At 52.0% G+C, this 23,392-nt stretch overlaps 11 protein-coding genes and 1 non-coding gene across 12 annotated transcripts; 7 read left to right on the forward strand and 5 right to left on the reverse strand.

Moving 5' to 3' along the window:
• Positions 1-532: 532 nt before the first annotated feature.
• On the reverse strand, positions 533-1,212 carry CLUP02_00493 (uncharacterized protein; the record flags this gene model as incomplete). Its single annotated transcript, XM_049279541.1, has 2 exons — positions 533-975; positions 1,032-1,212. The coding sequence occupies 2 exons, from the start codon at positions 1,210-1,212 to the stop codon at positions 533-535; spliced, it is 624 nt and encodes a 207-aa protein (XP_049135498.1).
• A 1,950-nt stretch (positions 1,213-3,162) lies between these two features.
• CLUP02_00494 (aromatic prenyltransferase) lies at positions 3,163-4,546 on the reverse strand (the record flags this gene model as incomplete). The annotated part of the gene is made up of 2 exons (XM_049279542.1): positions 3,163-3,274; positions 3,330-4,546. 2 exons carry the CDS (start codon positions 4,544-4,546, stop codon positions 3,163-3,165), a joined length of 1,329 nt encoding a protein of 442 aa, XP_049135499.1.
• A 1,253-nt stretch (positions 4,547-5,799) lies between these two features.
• Positions 5,800-8,026, forward strand: CLUP02_00495 (FAD binding domain-containing protein; the record flags this gene model as incomplete). The annotated part of the gene is made up of 6 exons (XM_049279543.1): positions 5,800-5,883; positions 6,000-6,863; positions 6,937-7,035; positions 7,090-7,439; positions 7,493-7,644; positions 7,722-8,026. Coding segments are annotated over 6 exons (1,854 nt in total), but the record flags the coding sequence as incomplete, so codon positions are not given.
• A 351-nt stretch (positions 8,027-8,377) lies between these two features.
• On the forward strand, positions 8,378-8,464 carry CLUP02_tRNA004. Its single transcript has one exon. It is a non-coding gene; the product is annotated as a tRNA-Pro (tRNA).
• An 861-nt stretch (positions 8,465-9,325) lies between these two features.
• CLUP02_00496 (short-chain dehydrogenase) lies at positions 9,326-10,066 on the forward strand (the record flags this gene model as incomplete). The annotated part of the gene is made up of 1 exon (XM_049279544.1): positions 9,326-10,066. The coding sequence occupies one exon, from the start codon at positions 9,326-9,328 to the stop codon at positions 10,064-10,066; it is 741 nt and encodes a 246-aa protein (XP_049135501.1).
• A 656-nt stretch (positions 10,067-10,722) lies between these two features.
• Positions 10,723-11,636, forward strand: CLUP02_00497 (uncharacterized protein; the record flags this gene model as incomplete). Its single annotated transcript, XM_049279545.1, has 2 exons — positions 10,723-11,132; positions 11,546-11,636. The coding sequence occupies 2 exons, from the start codon at positions 10,723-10,725 to the stop codon at positions 11,634-11,636; spliced, it is 501 nt and encodes a 166-aa protein (XP_049135502.1).
• Positions 11,637-11,987: 351 nt separating this feature from the next.
• Positions 11,988-13,176, forward strand: CLUP02_00498 (uncharacterized protein; the record flags this gene model as incomplete). The annotated part of the gene is made up of 2 exons (XM_049279546.1): positions 11,988-12,693; positions 12,782-13,176. The coding sequence occupies 2 exons, from the start codon at positions 11,988-11,990 to the stop codon at positions 13,174-13,176; spliced, it is 1,101 nt and encodes a 366-aa protein (XP_049135503.1).
• Positions 13,177-13,409: 233 nt separating this feature from the next.
• Positions 13,410-15,925, reverse strand: CLUP02_00499 (fungal specific transcription factor domain-containing protein; the record flags this gene model as incomplete). The annotated part of the gene is made up of 4 exons (XM_049279547.1): positions 13,410-14,373; positions 14,444-15,538; positions 15,628-15,707; positions 15,869-15,925. The coding sequence occupies 4 exons, from the start codon at positions 15,923-15,925 to the stop codon at positions 13,410-13,412; spliced, it is 2,196 nt and encodes a 731-aa protein (XP_049135504.1).
• Positions 15,926-16,597: 672 nt separating this feature from the next.
• On the reverse strand, positions 16,598-16,915 carry CLUP02_00500 (uncharacterized protein; the record flags this gene model as incomplete). The annotated part of the gene is made up of 2 exons (XM_049279548.1): positions 16,598-16,718; positions 16,785-16,915. 2 exons carry the CDS (start codon positions 16,913-16,915, stop codon positions 16,598-16,600), a joined length of 252 nt encoding a protein of 83 aa, XP_049135505.1.
• A 1,744-nt stretch (positions 16,916-18,659) lies between these two features.
• Positions 18,660-20,707, forward strand: CLUP02_00501 (uncharacterized protein; the record flags this gene model as incomplete). Its single annotated transcript, XM_049279549.1, has 4 exons — positions 18,660-18,791; positions 19,415-19,646; positions 19,844-20,049; positions 20,111-20,707. The coding sequence occupies 4 exons, from the start codon at positions 18,660-18,662 to the stop codon at positions 20,705-20,707; spliced, it is 1,167 nt and encodes a 388-aa protein (XP_049135506.1).
• A 503-nt stretch (positions 20,708-21,210) lies between these two features.
• Positions 21,211-21,660, reverse strand: CLUP02_00502 (uncharacterized protein; the record flags this gene model as incomplete). The annotated part of the gene is made up of 1 exon (XM_049279550.1): positions 21,211-21,660. One exon carries the CDS (start codon positions 21,658-21,660, stop codon positions 21,211-21,213), a length of 450 nt encoding a protein of 149 aa, XP_049135507.1.
• A 448-nt stretch (positions 21,661-22,108) lies between these two features.
• CLUP02_00503 (uncharacterized protein) lies at positions 22,109-22,717 on the forward strand (the record flags this gene model as incomplete). Its single annotated transcript, XM_049279551.1, has 1 exon — positions 22,109-22,717. The coding sequence occupies one exon, from the start codon at positions 22,109-22,111 to the stop codon at positions 22,715-22,717; it is 609 nt and encodes a 202-aa protein (XP_049135508.1).
• Between the last annotated feature and the right edge of the window lie 675 nt (positions 22,718-23,392).

Raw genomic sequence — 23,392 nt, forward strand, 5'->3', positions numbered from 1 at the left:
GCATCCTCCCGCCCCAAGTCCGAGCACAAGTTGCGTAAGCTTGTTGTATGTCACGCAACGTCACTCTTTGAACGCACACACTTCTATCGGGGCAGATAATTCTCGTGGTTCGATGCATACTTCCATCCGCGTCTGTCTCAGACCGTCCGATGTATCTCGGGCTAGTCGGCCACTTGAACTTATGTCAAGGCAGAGGTTCTATGGGAAGGGAATTCAGTCCCCTTATGCGAGAATACGTGCGCAGGAGATCAACCTCAGTGCATGGGACAAGCCTGAGATTTGTCTTGGCATCTGAAAAAGCATCGGGGATTTCCTAGATGCTTCCTCTTGGCCCATTCACCACACGCATGGTTCCAGTACTCATGTCCTACGGGTACTACATAGGTTAGACGAAATCTTGGCAATCTCAACACGAAGCAATTATCACTCCAAATTATGGCTTCAGAAAAGTTAATTGCAAACTGCTGGACTATCGCTATCGACCAATGATCCGTCTAGGTATTCCAATCAAACTGCATCGTGGATACCTCATCTAGTGGGTGTTGGTTACAGAGAAGCCCTTGATGGGGTAGTGGAAGTTGACGTGGTGAGACTCAACCTTGCCGCTGGCAGGAATGTACACAGACTTATCGGCGGCTCTGCTCTTCTCCAGACTCTCCCATCCCAGAGCCGCGACGAAGACCTTGCCACCACCATCAACCTCTTCGGTTGAAAAACCGCTGGCAAAGTCATTGAAGCCATCCATGCCGCGGACCTTCTCGAACTGAGCTCTCATGTCGTCCTCAGACATGGTGGAGCCGCTGATAGTGATAGTCTCGGCGATGGGAGAGTCGATGGCGGCTCTGGGTGCGTACGGGACGAACTTGATGAAGTACGACTTGACTGGGCCGGTCATAACTGTCTTAAATTCCTCCATCGCCTTTGCACACTCAGAAGACGCGAAGAAGCTGTCGCGGGACTCCTTTGACTTCCAGCCTACAGTAAGAATTAGAAGTGTCCTAGTCACAAAGGCACACTGAATGTGGACTTACCAGAAATGAGATCAAGAACCTGCTCGTTCTCGGACCAAGGTCCCCATCGTGTGCGAAGGTAGCCGTCTTGGGTCTTCAGGGCGAGGAGGTAGGTCTTGAGAGGTTCCTTCCAGTCCTCTTTGGTACCCTTCACGGGGATGATCATGCGCTCAGTGACGCCTCCGGCAGGTGGTGCAGACATGTTGATGGTATTTGATTTAGATGGACTGAGAGTAGAGTTGAAGTTATTTGATGATGATTGCAGAGGTTTTCTTTGATTATGTGGATGTGATTGTTGATAATTGATGATGATGATCTAAAATCTCTGCTGGAGGTGATTGAAGGTTGGTTATATACTGATCAACTCGGGCCCGTGTTCTTCGGAGCCGCTTTCCAATACAATGGTATTTTCTGGGTGCATGACATCGAAGGCGAGAGTCCGACAGTGATCTTACGGCACGACACTACGGCCCGGCGGCTTTCGGTGGAGTGCCACATCCTATGTCCGTTTTGGGGACTCCCGCGGCTGCCACCACGTCAGGCCATCCACGCCTGGACCCTCAATGTCAAAGATCATGATATTCGGAGTCAAGGTTGCGGCTGTACTGCTGTGGGGTTGCCAAATATGGCGATATTCTGGAAGGAAACATAGCTCTGGGCCCCCGAGCCGCGTCGTTGGCGCCATTGCGAACCCAGGGCCTTAGCTCTTCCGCGATGTTTCTAGTTGCGAGATAGCGCTGTCAAATAGAATGACGGAGTAGAAATACCGAATAAGAGGTTTCAAGCATTCCTTTAAAACTTCAGACGAACTTGACAAGGGTAGTCACTTGCCTTATAGGGAGCGGGAGGTAAGCTCTGCATCTCTTGTGAGACTACTGCAAGTCAGAACACAGACGGTGCAGCATGCGGGCTATGACGTTGAAATGATAGAAGGGAACAGACAAGAATCAGTGGCAGACTTCGCAAAGAGAAGCTTGCCGTTTTGGGGTATCCGATGCTTTCGAAACCACACGGCGGACAAAGCGGCGATGAGGTGGGGGATCGACGAAGGACCTCCGCAAAGTCTAAGTTTCATAAACACACAAGGAGGAGACGGGAAACATTTCAACACCCTGTTTGCTTGACTTGACATGGTCCGCGCTCTTCGGCACTGCCATCCCGTCGGATTCTAGTTGATCGCTTTCGCACCTCGCTCAAGGGTACGTCTGCTTTCTACCCACCATGCATCCGATGCTCCGTCAAGCTTGCATGTCCGCCGGCCGCTCGCCTCCTAGAGCCAGAAAATGGCACAAGAGTGAAACCAGGGGCGCCGACAGCTAGCGTGGCTTTCCGTAACACTGCGGCATTGTTTCCATTGCCCCGATAGCCCTAGTCCGTTGATCACCCCGGCGGTCATCGGGGAAACACCAGTGCCCGGCCCTCCGTAAATGCGGACGGGATCAATTTGGCGGGTCTTTGTCCAAGGACCTATGTCCTTTCCGATGCGATGCGAGAAACAGGGGAATTCAGCCACGTCGACGATGTGTCTCCGATCTCTAGTTGTAGGCATTGACAATGCCACAATACCCAAGTGACTGGGCAGATACGAAGTTTGCATAAGTCACTGTACAAGCCAGATGGTAACTCGTACGCAATTGGGGTTGCAAAGAGATCTCAATTCCCGACAGTATCAGTTGAGTAGTCACACCTCACGAACCTTTATCACCGTTTCTAGAAACCCTTTCGTTTGACTCGAGCATTGTCTGTTGCGGGAACTAAGGTACTCTGCCTTGTTGAGAAGAACTTATTTGCACTCGCGCGTGGCCAAGTAATGAGCCTATCTTATTATGGATTGCTTAGATTGTGGGAGAAGTCGGGACTAACAGTGCTCCATGACGGGCGAACGAAACATCTACGCTAATTGAGAATCAAGGCTTGAGCAATTGATTCCAATTATCCAACGTGTATGTGCTTTCCCACTTTAATATAATTTACGTCATATCAAAAAAATGTCAAGCAATGCGTCTCTGATTCGTTATACGTAAAATCCGAGGAGAAACTCCGGAGAGTTCCAAGCTTCTTCCGCTAACACACGTTGCCAAGTTGCGCCTCACCAACCCGCTTCTTTGCCAATACAGATAGCTAACCAGCAGCTTCGTCACACGGTGCAATGTTAGTCTCCTTGAACTTTGGGAGAGAAGTAGGAAGACATGTAGGGCCCAGTCTCGTTGTAGTTGTACGAGACATAAGACAATCCACCTGGCTTAGAGTAGTCCCTACCAGGCCTGAAAACCATTAGCTTTTGTGAAATGTTCAGTGTCATGACTTGAGTCAACTTACAGTTTGGAAGTTTCTGTGGCACCACGGTAAAACTTGTCTGCAGACTCGTCCCATCCCAAGTTTCTCAGGGTTTGTGCAAAGTTCCTCATAGTCTGCGCATCGCTGCTTGCAGTCTGGCCCCACGGCAAGTGTGCCTTGATATCGATGCGTTCCGCTCCAGGCTTCAGCTCGAATGCAAAACAAATGCCCTTGTGCAGATTCTGCATATCTCTGGCATCTTTCCGTTGATCCGCCGTCATGCCTTGGGGCTCATCCAGGAGTAGATGCCACACCTTCTCCGCGGTCTCTACACCTTTCAACGTGGCTTCGTCGGTCTGAGCCCCACCAAGTGTGAAGACGTCTGCCAGCACTGACTTCGCGTTTGAGGTTGTCCGAGCATAGACCTTGACGCGTGCCTTGTTGGGGTCGATGCAGTCGACAGCCATCATCTCAACTATGCACGGCTCCTTGCAAGACGCCAAATACTTTTGCAACTTTGTGGCGGATGCGGCGAGCCTGTCTCCACAAGGCTGCAACTTTGGAATCATGTCGAAAACGAGATCTGATGTCGTCGCTCCTGTCGCGAAGTGCTTGAGGACTGGAAAGTGATAGGATTTGAGAATGCGCTTCGAACGCTTCATGTCGTAGGCGAGGAAGAGTTGCGGTATACGTTTAACAAAAGAAGGCATCGCTTGACGAGCAGCGGCGGCTTCTTGGGGTGTGACAAACCATGCGCTGACGAGTTGCTCGTACCATCGCATATCGACGTCGGAAGAGAATTGAGAGAGTATTGGAACCATGGATCTGCCAATATCTCCAGCGAAGGGGTCATCGGTAGAACCGGCAGTATCTCCTAGGGGCTCGAACGTGTAGCGAATTACACCGTCATCACCTTTGGTGAAGTTCCACGATGGCTCAAAGGTAGATCCATCGTAAGTCAACAGCGGCCTCACTTTTGCCTTGGGTGTTGGTATTCCGAACGAAGGTACAACAACATCGCGGAACACGCGCAAGTGGTCTGCCTTCTCTTCCGGTGTATATGACTCTGCGCTGTTGAGCAGGGTGTTGAGGAGTGGTGCGCATTTATCCCACCACCACCGGTGCTTTGGGTTGAGGGGAGGGTCAATAGGGATGGTAGCATCGTTGACACTTGAGGAGAAGGCGTTGAACTTCTGAGGAGACCTTAGCGGTGCTTCGAGGCTATCCTTTACAGGATTATAGATGGCTGCTGGTGCCATGCTGAAGACTGGTCAAAGGAAGTATGTGCAGTGTGAGAATTCAGAGTAATGAGATGGAAATGCTAACTAATCATGCTCAGATGACGCTGACATGCAGGAGGTAGGGCATCCTTAAATCTTTATAGCTTCACCAGAGTCTGGGCATCCTAATTAAATACCGTTCGCCTCAAGTGATAACTTCCCAATTAGATCTACGTTGCACTCCTTCAACCGAGATATTGATGGACATGAAGATTACGCCGAGGGCCGAAGGCCACTGTCCTCCATTTGCACAGGTTTGTCCGTCGTGGTCCTCGAAAGGTCGCCGTCTACTTCCAAGGCGAGAACAAACATTGAGTTTGATCAGGTATCAAGTCAAGACAACGTCACTGCAATGCAGTTGTTTGGTGGACTATCGTCCTTCGGGCAGTGCATGGATATGCTGACTACTTACAGGCACTTACTCAGTCCTAGTAACCTTTCATCTTGAAGTTGAACAAGGAGGCTGTGGCCTGCCTGCTGTCAAGCTTAGATACCCGGAAGCCGCGTGCTTAGTTAAAACGCGGAGATACTTCGAAACAAACAAGGACAGCCTAGCCGAGTAGCTCTACAAAGATCAGGCGAAACCATAAGCCATGGCAGCGTATGATTCACTTCGTCAGCGAAACACTCGAACTCGTTGGTATTCGTATAAGGCAAGTAGAGATGGCTTCTTGTCGGCGCCCGTTACTTGTCTACTGTCGTACAAAAACGGAACCGTAATTGCCGGCCAGCAATTACGCCTTATTTACCACATCTACTCAATGTCATTCTGGAAAGCTTGGCCGAGGGCTGAAATCCGAGTTCGACAACTTAAACACAACTCTAAACATCCCACTTGATCAGACGATATGGCCGCGGCAGAGTTGGTCAAGATTACGAACTCGCCGCACCTTCCGCAATCATCGGCAGTTTGTCATTGCCTTTCCAATGAGACATGTAGTCTTGAGCCTTTTCTGCACTTCACTAGTCAGGTGAGGATGATAATACGGACGTTCCCATCGGACTCTTGGAAGTTTGATTCAATGCCACGCAGCCAGTTTGGGGAATTCCAGGAGAGCCGCTCTCATCAGGAACGGGCCTTTTGATGTAGAAGATGTTTGATATCGAGCAGTCCAAGTGCTACTCCGCGCTTACGGCCCCGCGCGGACTAGATCCGCGGTCATCTATGGAGGCCGAACTTCCGAAGATCCGTCATGGTATGAAGATTGACAAGAGCTCATCCTAAGCTCTAGAGCTCAGCCGAGTATAAGCTCACGGGCGTCATAGACTGGAAGCTCTCGTCAATAAATGAACTCTTCCCCCTCTTCAAGGAGAAGGTTCGCGAACTCAACTATATGTGTGGTTACGAACGACAACATTATTAAAGACTACACCATCTCCAAAATTCACGAAATAATTCCTCGAATCTTCAATACTGTACTACGGTTACAAGGCCACTTATTATATTATGGCACCAGGCGTCACGTCGGCGAACGGGGGGCACGCATCGAACGGTGCGGCGCCAGCTCCTCGATTTCTGCCCCCTGGAGTATCCGCGGAGAAGTTCCAAGAGTTCGCAGCAAGCCTTCAAAAGGCAGTCGGAAAAGACAATCTCCAGATCATCACCAGAGATACCCAGCTGGATGATGGCGACTATCAGACCGTCGATTGCCAGACACACGACATGCACTCTCTCTACGAGCGTGAGGAATTTGTTGGCAGCGCGCTCATCCACCCCCGAAATGTGACAGACATCCAAGCAGTCATCAAGCTCTGCAACGAGTATCTCGTTCCTGTGTGGACGTACAGCAAAGGTCACAATATCGGCTACGGCGGTGCCGCTCCGAGAGTATCCGGAAGCTTGGTGATGAACCTGGGAAAGCACATGAACCGCATCATTGAGGTCAATTCCACGGACTGCTACTGTCTCGTTGAGCCCGGTGTCACCTATTTACAGATGCAAAAGTATCTTGATGACAATGGGCTGCGGGACAAGGTGTGGCTGGACTCACCGGAGCTCGGCTACGGCTCCATGATTGGAAACGCACTGGACCATGGCGTGGGCTTCACTCCCTACGGTGATCACTGGATGATGCACTGTGGAATGGAAGTTGTGCTGGCCAGCGGTGAGGTCGTTCGTACGGGCATGGGTGCGATGCAGAGTCCCGAGGGCCGCAAGCAGGCGGCTCAGGGGGTACCGCCTCAGGATCAGCATCAGAACGAGTGTTGGCAGCTATTCCCTTATGGATTTGGTCCAATCAACGACGGAATTTTCTCCCAGAGCAACAACGCAATTGTCACGAAGATGGGCATGTGGGTAAGTTTGAACTCATGAGAGGGGGCCAAGTTGGTCACAAGATGAGGCAAAGCTGACTGATGGATACATGTAGCTCATGCCAGCACCCCCTGGAATTACTCCCTTCATGGTGACATATGAGAAGGATGAAGATCTTGAGGCCGTCGTCGATATTATTCGTCCGCTTCGTGTGGTAAGTTGCTGCTCTGAGACTTGATGAGTAACGCAGCTCACAAAAACTCTACAGAACATGGTTCTCCAGAATGCTGCCAGTCTCCGTCACATCTCGCTCGATGCGTCGCATTACCACCCCCGCACAGCATACACTGATGATCCCAATACCCCGCTCACGGAAGAGCAACTAGATGCTGCGGCGAAGAAGGTCGACCTTGGCCGCTGGGTTTACATTGGTGCGGCCTACGGACCGGAGCCGATCCGCAAAGCCCATCTCGAAATCACTAAGCGAGAGATGACCAAGGTTCCCGGAAGCCGATGGTTCCTGCTTGAGGATCGCAAAGAAGAGCACAGCACCTTGCACTGCCGTGCTGACACAATGCGAGGCTTGCCGACATGGGATGAGCTCAGATGGCTCAACCAGTAAGTGCCCAAACGCCCCAATTCAAGGTTACAGCTTTGACCAGTTTACTCAGGTGGATTCCTCACTGCACATTCTTGTCTTTCTCGCCAATCTCCAAGGTTGATGGCAAGTCTGCCATGAAGCAGTACACGATGGCTAAGAAACGCTTCGCGGAGGCGAAGTTGGACTACTTTGGTATTCTCAGCATTGGCATGCGTGAGATGCGTAAGTCATCCATCACCCAGCTCGTCGCTCTGCCATTACGAGGCGTTGAAGAAGATTGCTGACGCGAGGTTGCACAGACAACATTGTGTGCATTGTTTATAACAGGGAGGATCCTGACATGCGTCGCCGCGCGCAGTGGCTCGTCCGTACCATGATCCAGGATTGCGCTGACAACGGCTGGGGCGAGTTCCGTACTCACGTCGCTCTCATGGATCAGATCGCGGATACGTACGACTTCAACAACCATGCGCTTGGCAAGTTGAATCAGACCATCAAGGATGCGTTGGACCCGAATGGCATTCTGGCACCTGGAAAGAGCGGCGTTTGGCCCAAGAGCTACGATAAGTCCAAGTATGTCCTCAACAAAGACTACATTAAATAAGTAAGAGTGGGGCTCGAACTATAGTATTCATCATCACATCACGCACGCACAGTTTAGCAATTGAGAGTTTCTCTTGCCATAAGGTTTTCAGAATATGGCTGGCTTAACCCTGCATGATGAATGAAGTCCAGCCGATTTGCCAGTGAGCGTTATGCCACGGAACAACCACACCCGCGTTGCAAACAGCCACTGAGGGTGTCAACATGAGCGGTTGGGGAGCAGCAGCAATAGACACCAGGGAACGGGCGAGGGACCGCGATCCTCCGCCGTTTTTGCGTGGCCCGGTCATACTATCCTTTAAGATCAGCTACGCCGTCGCAACTTCCAATGAAGCATGTCGCTTAATAATCAGCCCTGATGGTCTAGCGGTATGATTCTCCCTTAGGGTCTTCACGACACATCTGGGAGAGGTCCCAGGTTCGAATCCTGGTTAGGGCCCAGTTCTTTTGCTTTTGATCACCACTCGACAGATACGCCTTGTTCTTCTGTGTACCTAACATTTTCGTATGTTAAGCTGTGATAGAGTGGACAATTTGCTAAATGACAAGCCCGACACAACTCGCGTGCCCACACTCTAAATCATCTAAGAAATCCCAGCCCCTATCTGGTCTTGTCTCTTTGACAAGATCAGGCCTTTCTGGTAATAGCTTTGTTATTCTTTGCACTTCCATTAGTAATGATGATCGGCTCCCAGCATAAAGCGCGAATATCCGTGGCCTCGGTTTTAGATCACCGACAAACATTTTCAGTTCCCAGCATTTCCGGACTCCGGATACGGGCCGTGTCAAGTTGATCAAGTTGAGACGAAAGCTCATGCTAGGTGGGGAAGGCCTGCATGGAATCTTAGATGCATCAGCATGATTAGCATCTACATTGGGCGAAGGATTGTTTCGGTATCGGGCAAGGTTCAATAGACTTTCTCTACATCAATTTTCTTAGAAGCTTTGCTAGCAGGCTGATCTGGCTCTGGTCTCAGTCTCGGTTGTTGTTCATGGCCTTCCCCAAAGAAAACTGTCCCTCGCGTGGAAGGACCTTTGAATGATCTGTCGTCATTTTGAGAGGCAAAGTAACGAGACTTTGAAGCGAAAGCGGTTGCGCTCCATGGCCTGGCATACACCTGTCTGGCTCATGACTTCGCCTGTCAAGTTTTTATGAGCAACTTGGTAGCACTTTCATCCACTGAAGATCAACCGTTTACACTATCATTTGACAGACATTGGAACTAAACTGGCTGACGGCATTCTTCTTCGATATTCAAAACCTAAAGGTTAGAATTGAGGAATAGAAGCAGATCTCAAGATGTCCAAAGAGTCCGCAGACCCAACTGTAGCTCTGGTGACGGGTGCCAACCAGGGCATAGGCTACGAGATTGCCAAGCGACTGGCATCGGAACATCCTGATTACCACGTCTTCATGACGGGGCGACGGAAGGAAGCCATCGAGAAGGCAGCTTCAGGGCTCCAGGAAGCCGGTTTGAATGTCGAGCCTTTAGTTCTGGATATCACATCCGATGACAGTATTAAATTGGCCGTCGACACAATCCGCACAAATTTCGGCCATCTCGACGTCCTCATCAACAATGCTGGAATCCTCTTGGGCAAGCCCGAAGACTCGATCCGGCTGAAGCTCGCGACGGTCTACAACACCAACGTCTTTGGTTCCATCGCCGTCACAGACGCTTTCATCCCTCTCCTGCGCGAGTCTTCCAAAGTGAAGCGCATCGTTTTCGTCAGCTCGGGACTGGGGAGTCTTGCGATTCGGACGGATCCTAGTCTGGGTCCGGTGAGGGACTTTATCGAGTATGGTTCCAGCAAGGCCGCGCTCAATCACGCTGCGATGACTTTCGCGTCTAGGTACAGGGACGACAAGATGTGGAAGTTTAATATTTGTTGTCCTGGCTACTGCGCGACAAACATGAACTCGTACGAGGGGCCTGATGAGGCATCACTGGGATCGGTTCAGGCGGTGCACTTGGCGACCTTGGGACCTGATGGTGCGAGCGCGACGTTTTCCAACCGACATGGGCCGATCCCGTGGTAAATGCTCGGTGTGTTGGCTAGGTAGCGGGAAGAAAGTTGGCAGATACATGTTGAAATCATAGTCCCACATTGATACTCTCAATCGCATGATGGACTGATAGGCCTGACCATGGGGACTCAGAATGAACAAGGGGATATTCGGGGATTCCGTCTTATAGCAATCAGCCAATATGGGCTCTCAGCGTGATAGGTTGTAGCTGTATCCAATCACTTACACGCCATTTGGCTGAGCAATTGTTGTGCTGGCGTAACACCAGTCGCAAATGGGTCTGAATGTGTCCGGTATTATGTGGCTAGAAATCAGCGACAGCGCGCCAATTGGGCGAATGTCTCCATGTTTCTACAAGGGCGCACCTGTACCAGGTTCCCCGCTCCAAATCATCTCGCACTTCAAAGAGAAGCACTCTGGCCCGATTGCATCTTCAGTTGTCTTCATCGATAGGCATATTGAACAGATCAACGGTCTCTACAAGGGATGGACAGCCTGTTAGACGACCCTACAAAGGCTCATGCCATTGCGGTGCGACGCAATACATCGTCTTCCTCTCGTTTCCTCACACACTACCTCCGGCGCGTGTCCCCAGGGCCGAATCGCGAACGCATCAAGACTTCTACAGATGCAACTGCACCACCTACCACAAAGCCGGAATTTTTCACATGCGCCTCGCCTCGGCCCCGGATGACTTTCTTCTCCTGAAGCCCCTCGACCCGTACAACGACTTGGGCGACTATACGGTCTATGAGAAAGACCTGCACTTTCTCTTTTGCAAAGATTGCGGCATGCGTTGCTTCACTTTCATGGGGAAGGGTGAGGTGGTGGACGTAGATCTAACGGTTCTAGGAGTCGGCGCTGGGACCGACTCCGGGTCGGAGGAGAAGAAGGCCCGCAGCAAAGGCGGGCCGGCGGCTACGGCGACGGCGGGCGAGAAGAGCATGACAAAGGTGTGGAGACCGAAGAAGGAGGGGTGGGTGGAGGGCAAGAAGTTCGGAAGCTATTTGAGTGTCAACGGATATTCCGTCGACGCCGGTCAGGAGGGATTCGATCTACGCGAGATAACGGAGAAGAAGTGGGTTGGGTATTGCGATTGGCTTGAGTTGCATTCCGAAGGGTCTCAAGGGACTCGACATGATCGGCCCTGGGAAGGCGGCGCTTATTGAGCTGGTGAGGTTGGTTCGAAATGGGCCGGTTAGTCAAATCCCGGAGTGATAGGGGAATGAAGCGAGCGCCTTGAAGTGGAGTTGAGCTGAATGGCAGGCTGGTTGAAACCTGGCATATCTTGGTTACGCCCGGTAGGACGGGGCTCATCGGGATATGGATTTCCTCCACATCCATAAAATGATTCCGGCCCCTGATACGAGCATCGATTCTGACTTGCTCCTTTCGCTCCTTCGTAGTATCATTTCGTAACAAGTCTGCCGATAGCTCTGATATCCAAGATGATTCGCACTATAACAATGCACTATGACATCCTTGTTCGAGTCGTGTGCCTCTGGACATTGCCGACGGAGTATCACTGCGGAGGTCTGCATTCCGCTCCCGGCTGACTACCGCGCAGCCAACGGAGGCTTAGCGGAATTCAAGATCTATCATTACCCCCCTTATGACAGTCGCATTGTGAAACGATCTCCTTGCTATCAAGAAGACTATGGAGATTAGCAAAACTCTAACCCCGCATTTTCCTTATCATTGGGTCTGAGTTGCATGGAGAAAGACGAACTTGTAGGGAGACATATCTTGGCGCTATCTTCATCAGGTAACGAACCACCCTGTAGTATTGCAGCTATTACATGCCGCGCCCATATCCGGTCAGCCAGCAGCGCCATCCAAGAGATATATAAAAGGAAGCCTTCGAAGCGTCGTCCGAAATCAGACGAGCTCGTCAACTTCTTACTTTTCACCTGCAGTTGCATCTCCTCTTCACATGTCTTTGCTCTCAAACCTTGCATTACGTATCACCAACTCCACCCCCGCAGCAACAACAACATCAACAACAACATCAACAACAACAATGACCAACACAAGCAAAGTTGTCAAGGTGGCCGTCACCCAGGCCGAGCCCGCCTGGATCGACCTCCCAGCCGCCGTCGCAAAGACATGCAAGCTCATCGCAGAGGCCGCTTCCAATGGGGCTCAGCTCATCGCCTTCCCTGAGTGCTGGATCCCCGGTTACCCCGTGTGGATATGGACCCGCCTCATCGACTTTGATCTCAACGTAAAGTACATCAAGAACTCGCTTCAGCTCGACTCGCCCGAGATGGCCACCATCCAGGCCTGCGCAAAGGAGAACAACATTGCCGTCTCACTCGGCTTCTCAGAGAACGACAACCACTCGCTCTTTATCGCGCAGGCCCTCATCGGCCAGGACGGCGAGATCAAGGTGCACCGCCGCAAGATGAAGCCCACGCACATGGAGCGGACCATCTTTGGCGACGCGTCGGGCCACTGCTTGAAGAGCGTGGCTGAGCTGCCCTTTGCGCGAGTCGGTTCTCTGGCGTGCTGGGAGCACATCCAGCCCCTTTTGAAGTATAACACGATTGCCCAAAAGGAGGAAATCCATGTCTCGGCATGGCCCAGCGTCACGCCTCATTCCGGCGGTGGCCCGGACATGTGGTCGATGAGCGCAGAAGGTATGTCACCACAAATGCCGTTCCGGGCGGAATTTCACATTCCGAAATTCCGGCGTCTTGATGAACTTGAACTAACCTAGATGATTAGGATGCCACAACCTCTCCCGCACATACGCTATTGAGTCAAACGCCTTTGTTCTCCACAGCACGGCGCTCATCTCCGAAAAGGGCATCGCGGCGCACAGCAGTGCGGGCGGCGCCATCATGTCCACCCCTGGCGGTGGAACCTCTGCCATCTTCGGCCCGGACGGCCGGAGGCTATCGGAGCCCGTCGATGAGAACACGGAGACCATCATCTACGGCGAATTGGACTTTGACGCCATCCACAGGACAAAGATGTTCGCGGATTGCACCGGCCACTACAGCAGACCGGATCTTTTGAGGCTTAATGTGGATAAGGAGATTAAGATCCTGGTCAGGGCGGATGGTAGTGTTGCGAAGGTGCCGAAGGAGGAAGAGGAGGAGGCTGTGCTTGTTCTCTAGATACCTATTTCATAATTGCCATTTTCTTGTCATTCTAGCAAATCAAACTTTTCATCCATAAACTACCATCGCTTCGCCCGAGATTTCCTGATCATTCAATCGCTATAACACCAAGATTGCAACAAAAACCTTCCGAACCACACGAGGGTATAGGTGTTTTGTAGTACCAATACATTGCATCCATGAGCCTAACGCTACACATATCCGGGACAATCCCCCGCCTCTTAATTCGTTCATAACCCATTGTTAGTCGAAAGCCAATTGAAGTCTTCGCAATCCGTGAGCCCCTGAAAGGCCTGGAGAAAATCAACAGTACCCATAGGGTTCGTCCGCTCACCGCTCAAACCAGAAACATCGAGAGTTCCCAGAGACGCGAAAGAGCTCATGTCCAAGGTGCTAAAGTCCACGGGTGGCGCATCAGCCGCAGTAGCGCCGTACCCATCCCACTCATACTCGAACTGAACCTGGTTCACACCACTCAGGTCCGCCTCGCCCATGTCCCTACTCCTGGGCTGCGTAATATTCGCGCCCAAGTCACTCTGAGCATCGGGCGCTGTAGCCGCAGACTGCTCGATCTGGTAACTGAACTCGATGGGCAGAGCCCTCATCACCCCCCACCGCTGCGCGAGCACACGAATGATCTTGATACTCTTGACGGCACGGACAGGCCACGAGACCTGAAGCTCGCGCAGGAGCTCAAGACACTGCCGGAGCCAGTAGGTGCTCTGGTGCCGCAGCGCCGGCGTCCAGCTGGTCGCGTTCATTAGGTGCACGATGGCGGCGCTGAGGAGGTGGTGGATGATGACCGGGTTCGGGGAGATGTCGAAGCCGTGGGCGCGGCGGTAGGTCCGAACGAGTCGGGAAGTCGCTGTTGCTGCTGCGGTGAGAGAGCGGAGGACGAGAAGCATGAATTCCGAGTTTTGTCTCTTGCTGCTGCTGTTGTTCGCAGTGTTCCCGGGCTCGGTTGTCTCTGAGGTTTGTGAGATTGCGGCAAAAATGCGGAGGAACGGGGGCATGGTGATGAGGATTGTCATTTGGTAGGCTAGGTGGAATTGGATAACTGGTTTCGGGGTTGAGTCTCCCGACAGATGAAGCCTATCATCGCGGGAGCGGAAGAAGGCGCTGAGTGCGTCCTGGCTTGCTACGAGGATGCGGACTTGCTGCGGTATGGGTAGAGATTCGAAATTTGTTGAGAAGCTGAGATCGGTGTTACTCACGAAAGTCCATCTTCTGAAATCTGTGTGGGAGACGGAGAAGCAGGACTTACACCTGGTCCATGTACTGGTCATGCAGATACCACAACTTGCACTGCCATGCAAAAGATACTTGACCTAGGCCCGCCTTAGAGTTCTCAAAGGTCATCTCAAAGTCCGGTACGTTTACTCTCCGCCACGGTAATGCGCAGTTACGGCCTAGAATCGAGATGGCTGTCCGGTCAATGATGTAAAACATCCAAAAAGTGCGAATCTCCTGCTCCGTAGCCTCTAGCTGCCTGGCTTCGCACTCGTCTAGCGCCAAGACGTGCAGTCTCAGATGTACGCACATGCCGGCGGCCATGGAGATGAACATCCAGCCAAAGTGGTCTCTCCCCATAGCCAATGAGCGCCACGACATCATTGACAGCCCCTGGATGACTTTGAGTGTGGGATTCTGCCGGCAGCAGGTGAAGATGAGGCTTTCTGCGAACTGCGCGAATGCATCTCCTATGAGGGTAGCATCTGGTCGTCGTGTAAAGGTTGTGCCTGTAGCGATGATGGCACTGTGTAAGAAGGCTTCATCTGGGGTTTGGTAAGGGTAGTTGTGCAGGAAGTCGGTTGTCGTGTACGGCGTGAACTGATGTTCTTGGTTGATGTTATCCAAGAACAGATCCGCCATCTCGTGGATGAGGCCCTTTTGTCGACAGTAAACGAGCACCTGTTCTGGAGGGATGACTTGATGGGCCATGGGTACAGCTGGCCGTACGGGATCGACTGCATAGTGAGACCCAGTGGCAGGGTCGTCGATGATGGTTACCCCATCACCGACATTCGTTCTCCAAAGCATTACACACAACTCTTCCATTGCCATCTGAGACCTCTCCTGTGTCCCTGAGTCCTTACTCGTACTGCCTCCATGGTCTTCTATAGAGACAACATCCTTGGTCTCCTCGTCGTCCCCGCCGACTGCGAGACCTTCGGTGGCGTCACCTCCATCGAGACTTTCTCGGAGGGTTGCATCGGGCTCTGCAGACTGAGATGCGCGATCACTCAGAGACAGTGCCGGGGAGGGCTCTTTCTCAACGCTTTGCTTCTCTAGGGCCAAGAGCAGCGATTGTACTTGAGCCTCGAGGGCTCTGACGTAGTCCTCATCCCAGTATTTCCGCCTGGATGATTACGTTAGCGACATAGTTCGGTGGCTACTAAGCATTGCTTATAGTTGACGTGAACCATAAGTAACTAGTAGGTGACACACTTTCTGGGGCGTTGCTCAGTGTAAACACATTCCCTGTTCTGCCTGCTGCACAAGGAGCATGCAGGACGGGCAGCATCGCACTGCCGACGGGAGAAAGGCGTTAGTCACGGCAGTTCACGAAAGGACTAGGAGACTAGCAAGGGAGTTCGGGGAAGTTGGTCCTTCCCCGTGGGGTCTAGAATGGAGTCTAGAAATGGAGCAAAACTTTGGGAAAGTTCTTCTTCGCGCGCGGACGACCTACTTTTCGCTTCCCCGCCCTGCACCGGTCACAAGCGAAGCTTGTTGGTTTCTGGGACATGGCCGTGTTGGGAAGGGACCTGCTCGAGGCACTGGGGGGGGATGTTTGTCGGATCTCAAAGTTGGGTTCTCTTCTCGGCCACGCGCAGCGCCGAGTAAGTAAGCTTACCCTTTCCTTTCTCGCGTCTGCAAAAAAGGGGCCCGCGACGTTGGGGCGACTCACTTCATCCGGCTGCCAACGGTTTGTTTCCTTTCTTTCATCTGTGTAGATCGACCACACCCTCTCTGCAGGCGGACGAATCCAGAAAGAGGGGGGTGCGAGACCTTCTGGAAGACCTGATGGCAGGGCTTGAGTCGTTCGAAATGACTCTGTTGGCGAGCGACTGACGTCTCACGTACGCGGTGTTGTTCGGTGGTTTATCTGCGGGGTGGAGACCTCCGCAGGATAAGCCTAGGGCGAACGGTGAATTGAGCATGTCATAAATGTCATAAATGGCACCGGGGCGGAGATGAGGGGTTTGCGAGACATTTCCCAGGGCACGAGGGGGCTGACAACCCTGATATGCTGAGTGGCTGCGGATGGTCGGAAAGATTTCCGATGCCCACGCTGCAAACTTCCCAGCTGAACTCTACTTATATATCCACATGATGGTTTCTTTTTGTTCTCTGTGAAGAAAGGGGCCTTATCTTGGGGGATCATTGAGATAAAGAACTCACGAGCGCGGGCCACAGCTCAGAAATTGTCGATGCGGAGAGTCAGGGTTGGCGAGTCATGTATCAAAGGGCTATTGGCAACACCTGACGAGGCGAGCGCCAACGGCTGATGTTCGTACAGAGGGCCAGTAATAGAGCACCTAACTTTCAGCTTCGTAAGCAAAAGTGTTATTCAAGAAGTAGATCATAGCTGAGTGCGCTATCACAAGTCCCGCCGCGAATCAACGATGAGCTGGTAAATGGTGCGGTGAGAGGAGCCAAAAGTAAGAACGTTGAGCTCTGCCGGCAGAAAATCTGCTTCTGGTGCGAGATGGTCTAAACTTACATAGAGGAACATGACGAATTCAGTTGGTACTTATTAATTGATACTTGAGTAGTTCTCTCTCGATTGGAACGCATGGAGTATCTCAATTTGGCGTCAGCAAATGCCTCTCATAACTTTGCCTATGTATATGGAGGTATATGTATCCATTAGGGTGGGAACAACATGTGCTTTTGTGTTGAAGCCTTGCCTTCGGTTCTCGAATGCGTCGCCTGTTGAAATCCAAAAGAGCTCAAGCCTTCCACTCACCCACCTACTTTATGCGTCAGCTCTACATACTGAACATACATGGCAGCATTAGTTAATACAAGTGTATCACTCAAGATGTCTGAGATCATGGGGTGTGAAGATGTTGAGGCACATCGCCGATCCACTTGTCAACACTAAAGGTAATTAAGGTATCTCGCAGATAACAGGGTGATGGCACCCATAGGCGCACAAGATCGAGTGATAGGATTACTACAACCTGTTTGCAGTCTACTACCGTGTGTACATAGAATTTATACATAATACTGTGAGAAGAAATCAGATTTATAATTGGCATTGCAGGCTTCGCGGAGTGAAGTAGCGGCTTATGAACACTGCCTTGATCGTGCAAGCTGTTGTGGGAATGGACTGTTCCTCGGCACACCAGATTTTTTAACCACCGAGCCCCCGAAGATTCTCATATACAATCACAAGGAACAGTATGTTCCCATTCTCGGGCCACAGAAGTGTCGTGGTCACATTAGTATCTTCAGGGCTTGTGGAGTTGAGGTAATTGTTCATGTTACCTTGGTAATAATTGCACATAATAATTACCGAGAGACTTTGAGAGACGGCAAAGCACAGAAAAATCCGGCCTGACCCGTTGGCTTCCATCAACAAACCTCGCATGAAAATATGATGTCTCGTCGAATCCTTCGAATATCAACAATGGGAAACTGCGGTCCTCCTCACTCGTTGACCGAGATGTACCTCACTAATTACAGAATGTTTACCGAACGGCTTTAGGATCAATCATAAAGTCGTCGCAACATCAGATCCTACGGCACTATCACTTTCACAATTCCACGAATAAGCAGTCAATATTCTCCTTAATCCTTCCATAAAGTTCCTGTGATAGTCTTGGCGGCTCACGGGGTGGTATGGGTAAGCGGGCTTCATGTAGGCTTACTGCATTAGGACGTACGAGCCTATAAGATGTCGGTTGAAAAGGCACTGTCGAAGTGATGACTTAGAGCCTATGTTGAAAGAGATCCCGATGCCTTGATCACCTCAACCAAGGTACCGTCGAAACTTAAGTGACCATATTCATCAAGTATCATGTATCATCGAAGGTGATGACCACACGACCGCAGCTAGTCCTCAGAGAAGGCGCGTCCTAGCGGCATAATGCGAGTCTCCAGATTCGTGGAATCTTGTTTGTTCGAAGGATTCAAATGTGCACATAATTGACCGGCAGAAATGAGAATGAAGTACCTCGTAGCCGGGATTGTGAGACCTCCCTCGTAGAAATGACACAAATGGCCTAGAGCAAGAGCAGTATCAATACAGCTGGGTATAAAGAGGTGCAGGTTCGTCGTTTTCGAAAGCATAACTCAACCCTCTCTGACCACCATCATCTTGAAATAATCTAGTACACTGAGTGCCAGTGTTCATCACACTTCACTGATGTATGTCCTTTCGATATCGAGTTGTGTGCATCTCAAACAATTCCTTTGAGAGTTGAGTTATTCTAACAAGTTCAGCTACACGCAACTGCTCAGTCCCATCCGAAATGAAGCTCATCGCCACCGTCGCCGTTGCTTTGGCGGCTCTTGCCCTAGCTGCGCCCAACCCCGAAGGTCAGACGACTTCAATCAAACTCAGCAAGGACTATGTCGACGCCATCGTAGCCGCGTATCCCGATGTCCATAAGCGCGACTGTAGCTTCGACTTTAGCTGTGGCTGCATCTTCTGCGTCTAGTCTTTCGAAGGCCAAGGCAGAAGGTATGATGTCAAAAACTTGCTGGAGGGCAGCCTGCTTGATAGGCTCTCAAGCAGTGTGGGTGGATGTCTCTGCGGGAAGGTTCCAAAGTACCAATGCACTATGGAATCTGTTTGAATTGAACTGTTGATCGTTTTTGCAAACATCTAGAACGACTGCCTGTAGTCTATTACTTTGTGCATGGCAATTTGCCAAACGATTGAATTGTGATTGGAGATGACACTGATTTTACCTTGTCTTGCCGGATCACAAGATCTACTACTTTCGTAAATGATACGTGTAGCCGTTGGCCGTACGAAAGAAAAGCAAAGCAAAACATATTCGGAAGAATGCAAATTCCATTTTAAGCTGCGACAAGCACACTATCTTATCTGGTTACAATCTCTAGCTTTTCGAAACGACGATTGCGCAAACCGGCGCTTACGCGGTTCCCTCGTACCATTTCAAAGTCCAGTCAGGCCAGTATTCGTTTCAAACTTTTGGTGGAGATGATTCACTGCGACGTGAGTCGGAACGGTCGATCACCGACGCGAATCCGAGCACAGGGCATTGTTCCGCTCTACCGGCCGACACACCCTGCCCCTCCTCGGCGCCGGCCGATCGGAGTTCGGCAGCACACACCAAGGCTAAGGCGGGAAGACCCGCGCCGGGAAACTGCTCCGGGAAAGCGGGGCGACCTCCGTCTGCCGCAGATGAACGCCGAGGAGAACGGGCAGGAGACGATGCTCCGCCCTCCTCTTTCCCCCTCCTCGCCTGTGCAGCTACCCGCCCTCGCAGGTTCTCCCTTGCCGAGCTGCCGTTGGTGTTTCCATCTGATTCTTCGATGCTGCAATCATGATGAAATCGCGGCCGAAGAGTGCGGGAACCGCATTGATGACGTCAGGAGGGGAATCATCGGGCTTTGTCAAAGCGAGCAAATCCCCCCCAACCTTCACGAAGGAGTGAAGGGAAAAAAGCACGATACCATCAACAAGTTTTCGAACTAAGCAACCAACTCTCATCCAATCTTCAAACGTCAAGCCCAAGTACCCACGTCTTGAACGGATTGAGCAGGTGTTTGCTCAGAGCATCACTGCAATCTCGCTTATCGACCACCATGGCTACCAAGCCGGACGCAAATGCCGGAGATCCCATCAGCACCGAGAACCAAGTGCTTAGTGCTGGTGCTTCAGTAGTGCAGGTACGTTCTTCCTCTCTGACGAATTACCAACATTGTATCACGATCTCTGACACCGAGATAGGACTTCGCACCATTAAGCAATGTCTGCGCTCACCTCAACGCCTTTCACGCATATGCCTCTGACCCTACACGCGTGGTGGAGGCAAATCACTACTGCGGGCACTTGAACGAAGATGTCCGTCAATGCATACTCTACGATAGCCCCGCGAAGAGTGCACGCATCATAGGCATCGAGTACATGATCACACCAAAGCTCTACGAAACCTTGGACTCGGAGGTGCGAAAGCTCTGGCACAGTCATGTGTATGAGGTCAAGTCAGGCATGCTCATCATGCCACAGGGAAAGCTGCCGGACTTGGCTTGGCAAGCGGCAGAGAATAAGGAGATGGAGCAAGTCGTCCAGCTCTATGGAAAAGTGTTCCACCTCTGGCAGGTCGACAAAGGCCACCAGCTGCCCTTGGGCGAACCGCAACTCATGACAAGCTTCACCCAGACCGGCCAATTGGACTTTGCCAAGTACGTTGGCGACCGAGACAAAAGGTTCAACTCAGATTATAAGCAAAAAGAGGAGGCTCGGAAGCATATTGCGAGCCCGTCGGTTCATCCCGACGCTGACCAAGCCTGGAAGGAGAAGGACAAGAACAAGGGAGTCTCGTAATGAAAACTGTCAAACACTGATGAGGTTGATGCGACAACGATTACATCGGGGCTGTTGCATGCAAGTAAAAAAAGGTAATCTGCGAGGTTGATGCATCGCTTCCCGCCGAGGATGCCACCGTTTAACATTATCAATTATTGACTAGTCGCATAAGGTTGCAGGCGGGTCGAACAGGAGTTGTTCCTGGCGGGAGGCGGCGGAGGGGCGGCGGACATTGCAGGTAATAGGTTAGTAATATGGGCAAACACGGGCTATTTGAGAGACCAGAGACGAGCACTAAGGTTTTACGGTTGCGGAGGGCAGCGCGAGGCGAGATTAATCCCATCTGAAATCCCATTATGATTTATTTCACCCCCCGGAGGCTAGGGGCCCGGTCGCGAGACCAGAGGTTGTGGATATCAGAAGCCAGAGGGTTGGCGAGTGACGAGTGACGACACAGAACAGGCTCAGAGTAAAATGCCGAGCTATCCCCTTTTACTCTCTCATGGCTCGATGTCGTTGCTTCAGATTCGTCTCGAAACGTCCCTTCTTTTGAGTCCATCCCCCCCTCCACCTCCAGTGACCAGTCTCCTCCCTTCACGCTCGACGCAGCCCACCCACTTGAGGCTGCTGGTGATCGAATGACACCTGCTCTTGGCTTCCAGATGTGGGCCAGGGGTGAAACGTGAAGGGTAGATCCTGGTCTTAAGATCCCAGGCGCCAGCAGGGATGGGACGACTCCTTGCAGCAATCTTGTGGATCTCGCGCGTCTCCTTTCCGTTACGGAGAATTTTTAGGGTAGTGGTGCCAGCGGTTGGCAATCTACGCGGAACCGCTCGCCGGAAGAGAAGAGACACAGAGCGTGAGAGCAGGAGAAAAGTTCTGGACTTGGACTGGCGGACAGAAGAGCGCGCTGCTTGCCGGTGCGGCACCCCGAAGCACGCGAGAGAAATGCAGTGTACGGAGTTTTCCATGTCCCCTTCCCACACTTCCCATGCGTGCCATGCAAGGTACGCTCGCAAGCCTTCAGGTACCCGTCCGCTAAATTGTACCTTAACTGGCATACGGGGATGCCGGTGGGAGAAGATAGATTGCTCCCCAGACTCACCAAGAACAGAGTTCACTATCGGTAGGGCTCCTCTGCTCGATGCACTGCACTCCAACTCTCTCTCCACGCTCTGTACTGGAGCTAAGTGGTCTTGGCTACATACCAAGCAAGTCGAGTCGAAGTTGATCTCCCGAACTTCGCTCGTCTTACCTATCAGTAGCGCTGATCACCATGGACCAAGCGACAATGAGGCTCAGCTGAACAAATTGTTCCCCCATCTTCTCGTCCGTCGGACTAGCGTGGACGCCACGATCTGGGTTGGATCTGACGGATTACCCGTCCCGTCGCGCGTCCGTGGCTCCTTTTGGGCTACAATGGCGACCAGCCTTCGGCCGGTCTCCGAGCGCGAGTCTCAGGATGGGGGCAATACACCAGACGAGTTCCCACGTTCTCTGCTTCCTACCCGCGTCGGGAAGAGCCCACGCTTGCGCCTGTCAACGTCAAGGCCTCAGGAATGGGACGAAAGGAGAAGGGTGAGGGTAGGGGAGGGGGGTAAGGAGGCGAAGAGAGAAAACAAGAGCGAGACTGCGAGACTCCAGAGAATGAGAGTGATGAGAGTGTGTGAGAGCGTGAGAGCCGGCTCACCTCGCCCGTCTCGCCGCGGCACCGCTTCTGGCTGTCGTATGCGCGCTTTGGTGCTTTTGTTCTTGGCGTCTGTATCACCTCGTCGAGTCTGTGACCCCCTTTGGGCCGAGAAGAGATGGGACTATCCTGGGAAACAGACGAATGGGACAGCGCTGACCCCCGGGAGAAAACAGGGCCCGTATGCGAAATCGTTGCTCAAAGCGTCCAGAGTTCAGCGAGCAAACCACAACCTTTCAACTCTCGCCAGGCTTCCCGCCCTCCACTCCGTCGACACTGTTCGACTAGGAAGTCTGCAGTCCGCTGCCGTTGTCAGAATTGCTTACTATGGAATCTCCTAATGCTCTATGAAACACGCTCGCCTCTTCAGAACAGCGCCCCCCAGCGCGTAATCGTCCGACCTTTTTCTTTCCATCTGTCTCGGCCCTGCCAAACACGGCTAGTCGCCGTTTATGAAAACTAGCGGTTGACTCGCCGTCACTATGTCCGTCAATCAACAGGGATCATGAGCCAAAACCCTCCTTCAGATCCACTGTCACTGAACTTCTGCCCCATCGTGCCCCCATGTGAGCCTCCTCCTCCTCCTCCAACCGCCTCGCTACCAGCCGCTTGACCAGGTCTCGAACCAACGCGAACTGCACCGCAACATGGACCATGTTGGCCATGCTATTACTGCCCATACTGGTGGCCACTCTCATCCACTTCAACCTCGAGTGAGGTCCTGACCCCCCCAAGGTTCCATGGCTCGTCCCTTTCTCCCCCTACCACACACCACCACCACCCCCTTCAGTCCCCTACCCTCCATCTGCCAAGATACGTCGGGTTCAGGGTTAGGTCGCGACTCCGCCCAGCACCACAGCCTTGCGACAAGAGGTGTTGCAGATGATCTGAGCAGATCAGCGTACATCATGGGCTGGTCGACGTTTGGCAGTGTTTGCGTCGTTTCGGTCCTCGACCGCGAGCCTTCGTATAAGACGACCTTTTCACGGCCTCGTCTCGTGTTTAAGTTTACCTTC

The sequence above is a fragment of the Colletotrichum lupini genome, chromosome 1 (assembly GCF_023278565.1).
Source record: "Colletotrichum lupini chromosome 1, complete sequence".
Lineage (NCBI taxonomy): Eukaryota > Fungi > Ascomycota > Sordariomycetes > Glomerellales > Glomerellaceae > Colletotrichum > Colletotrichum lupini.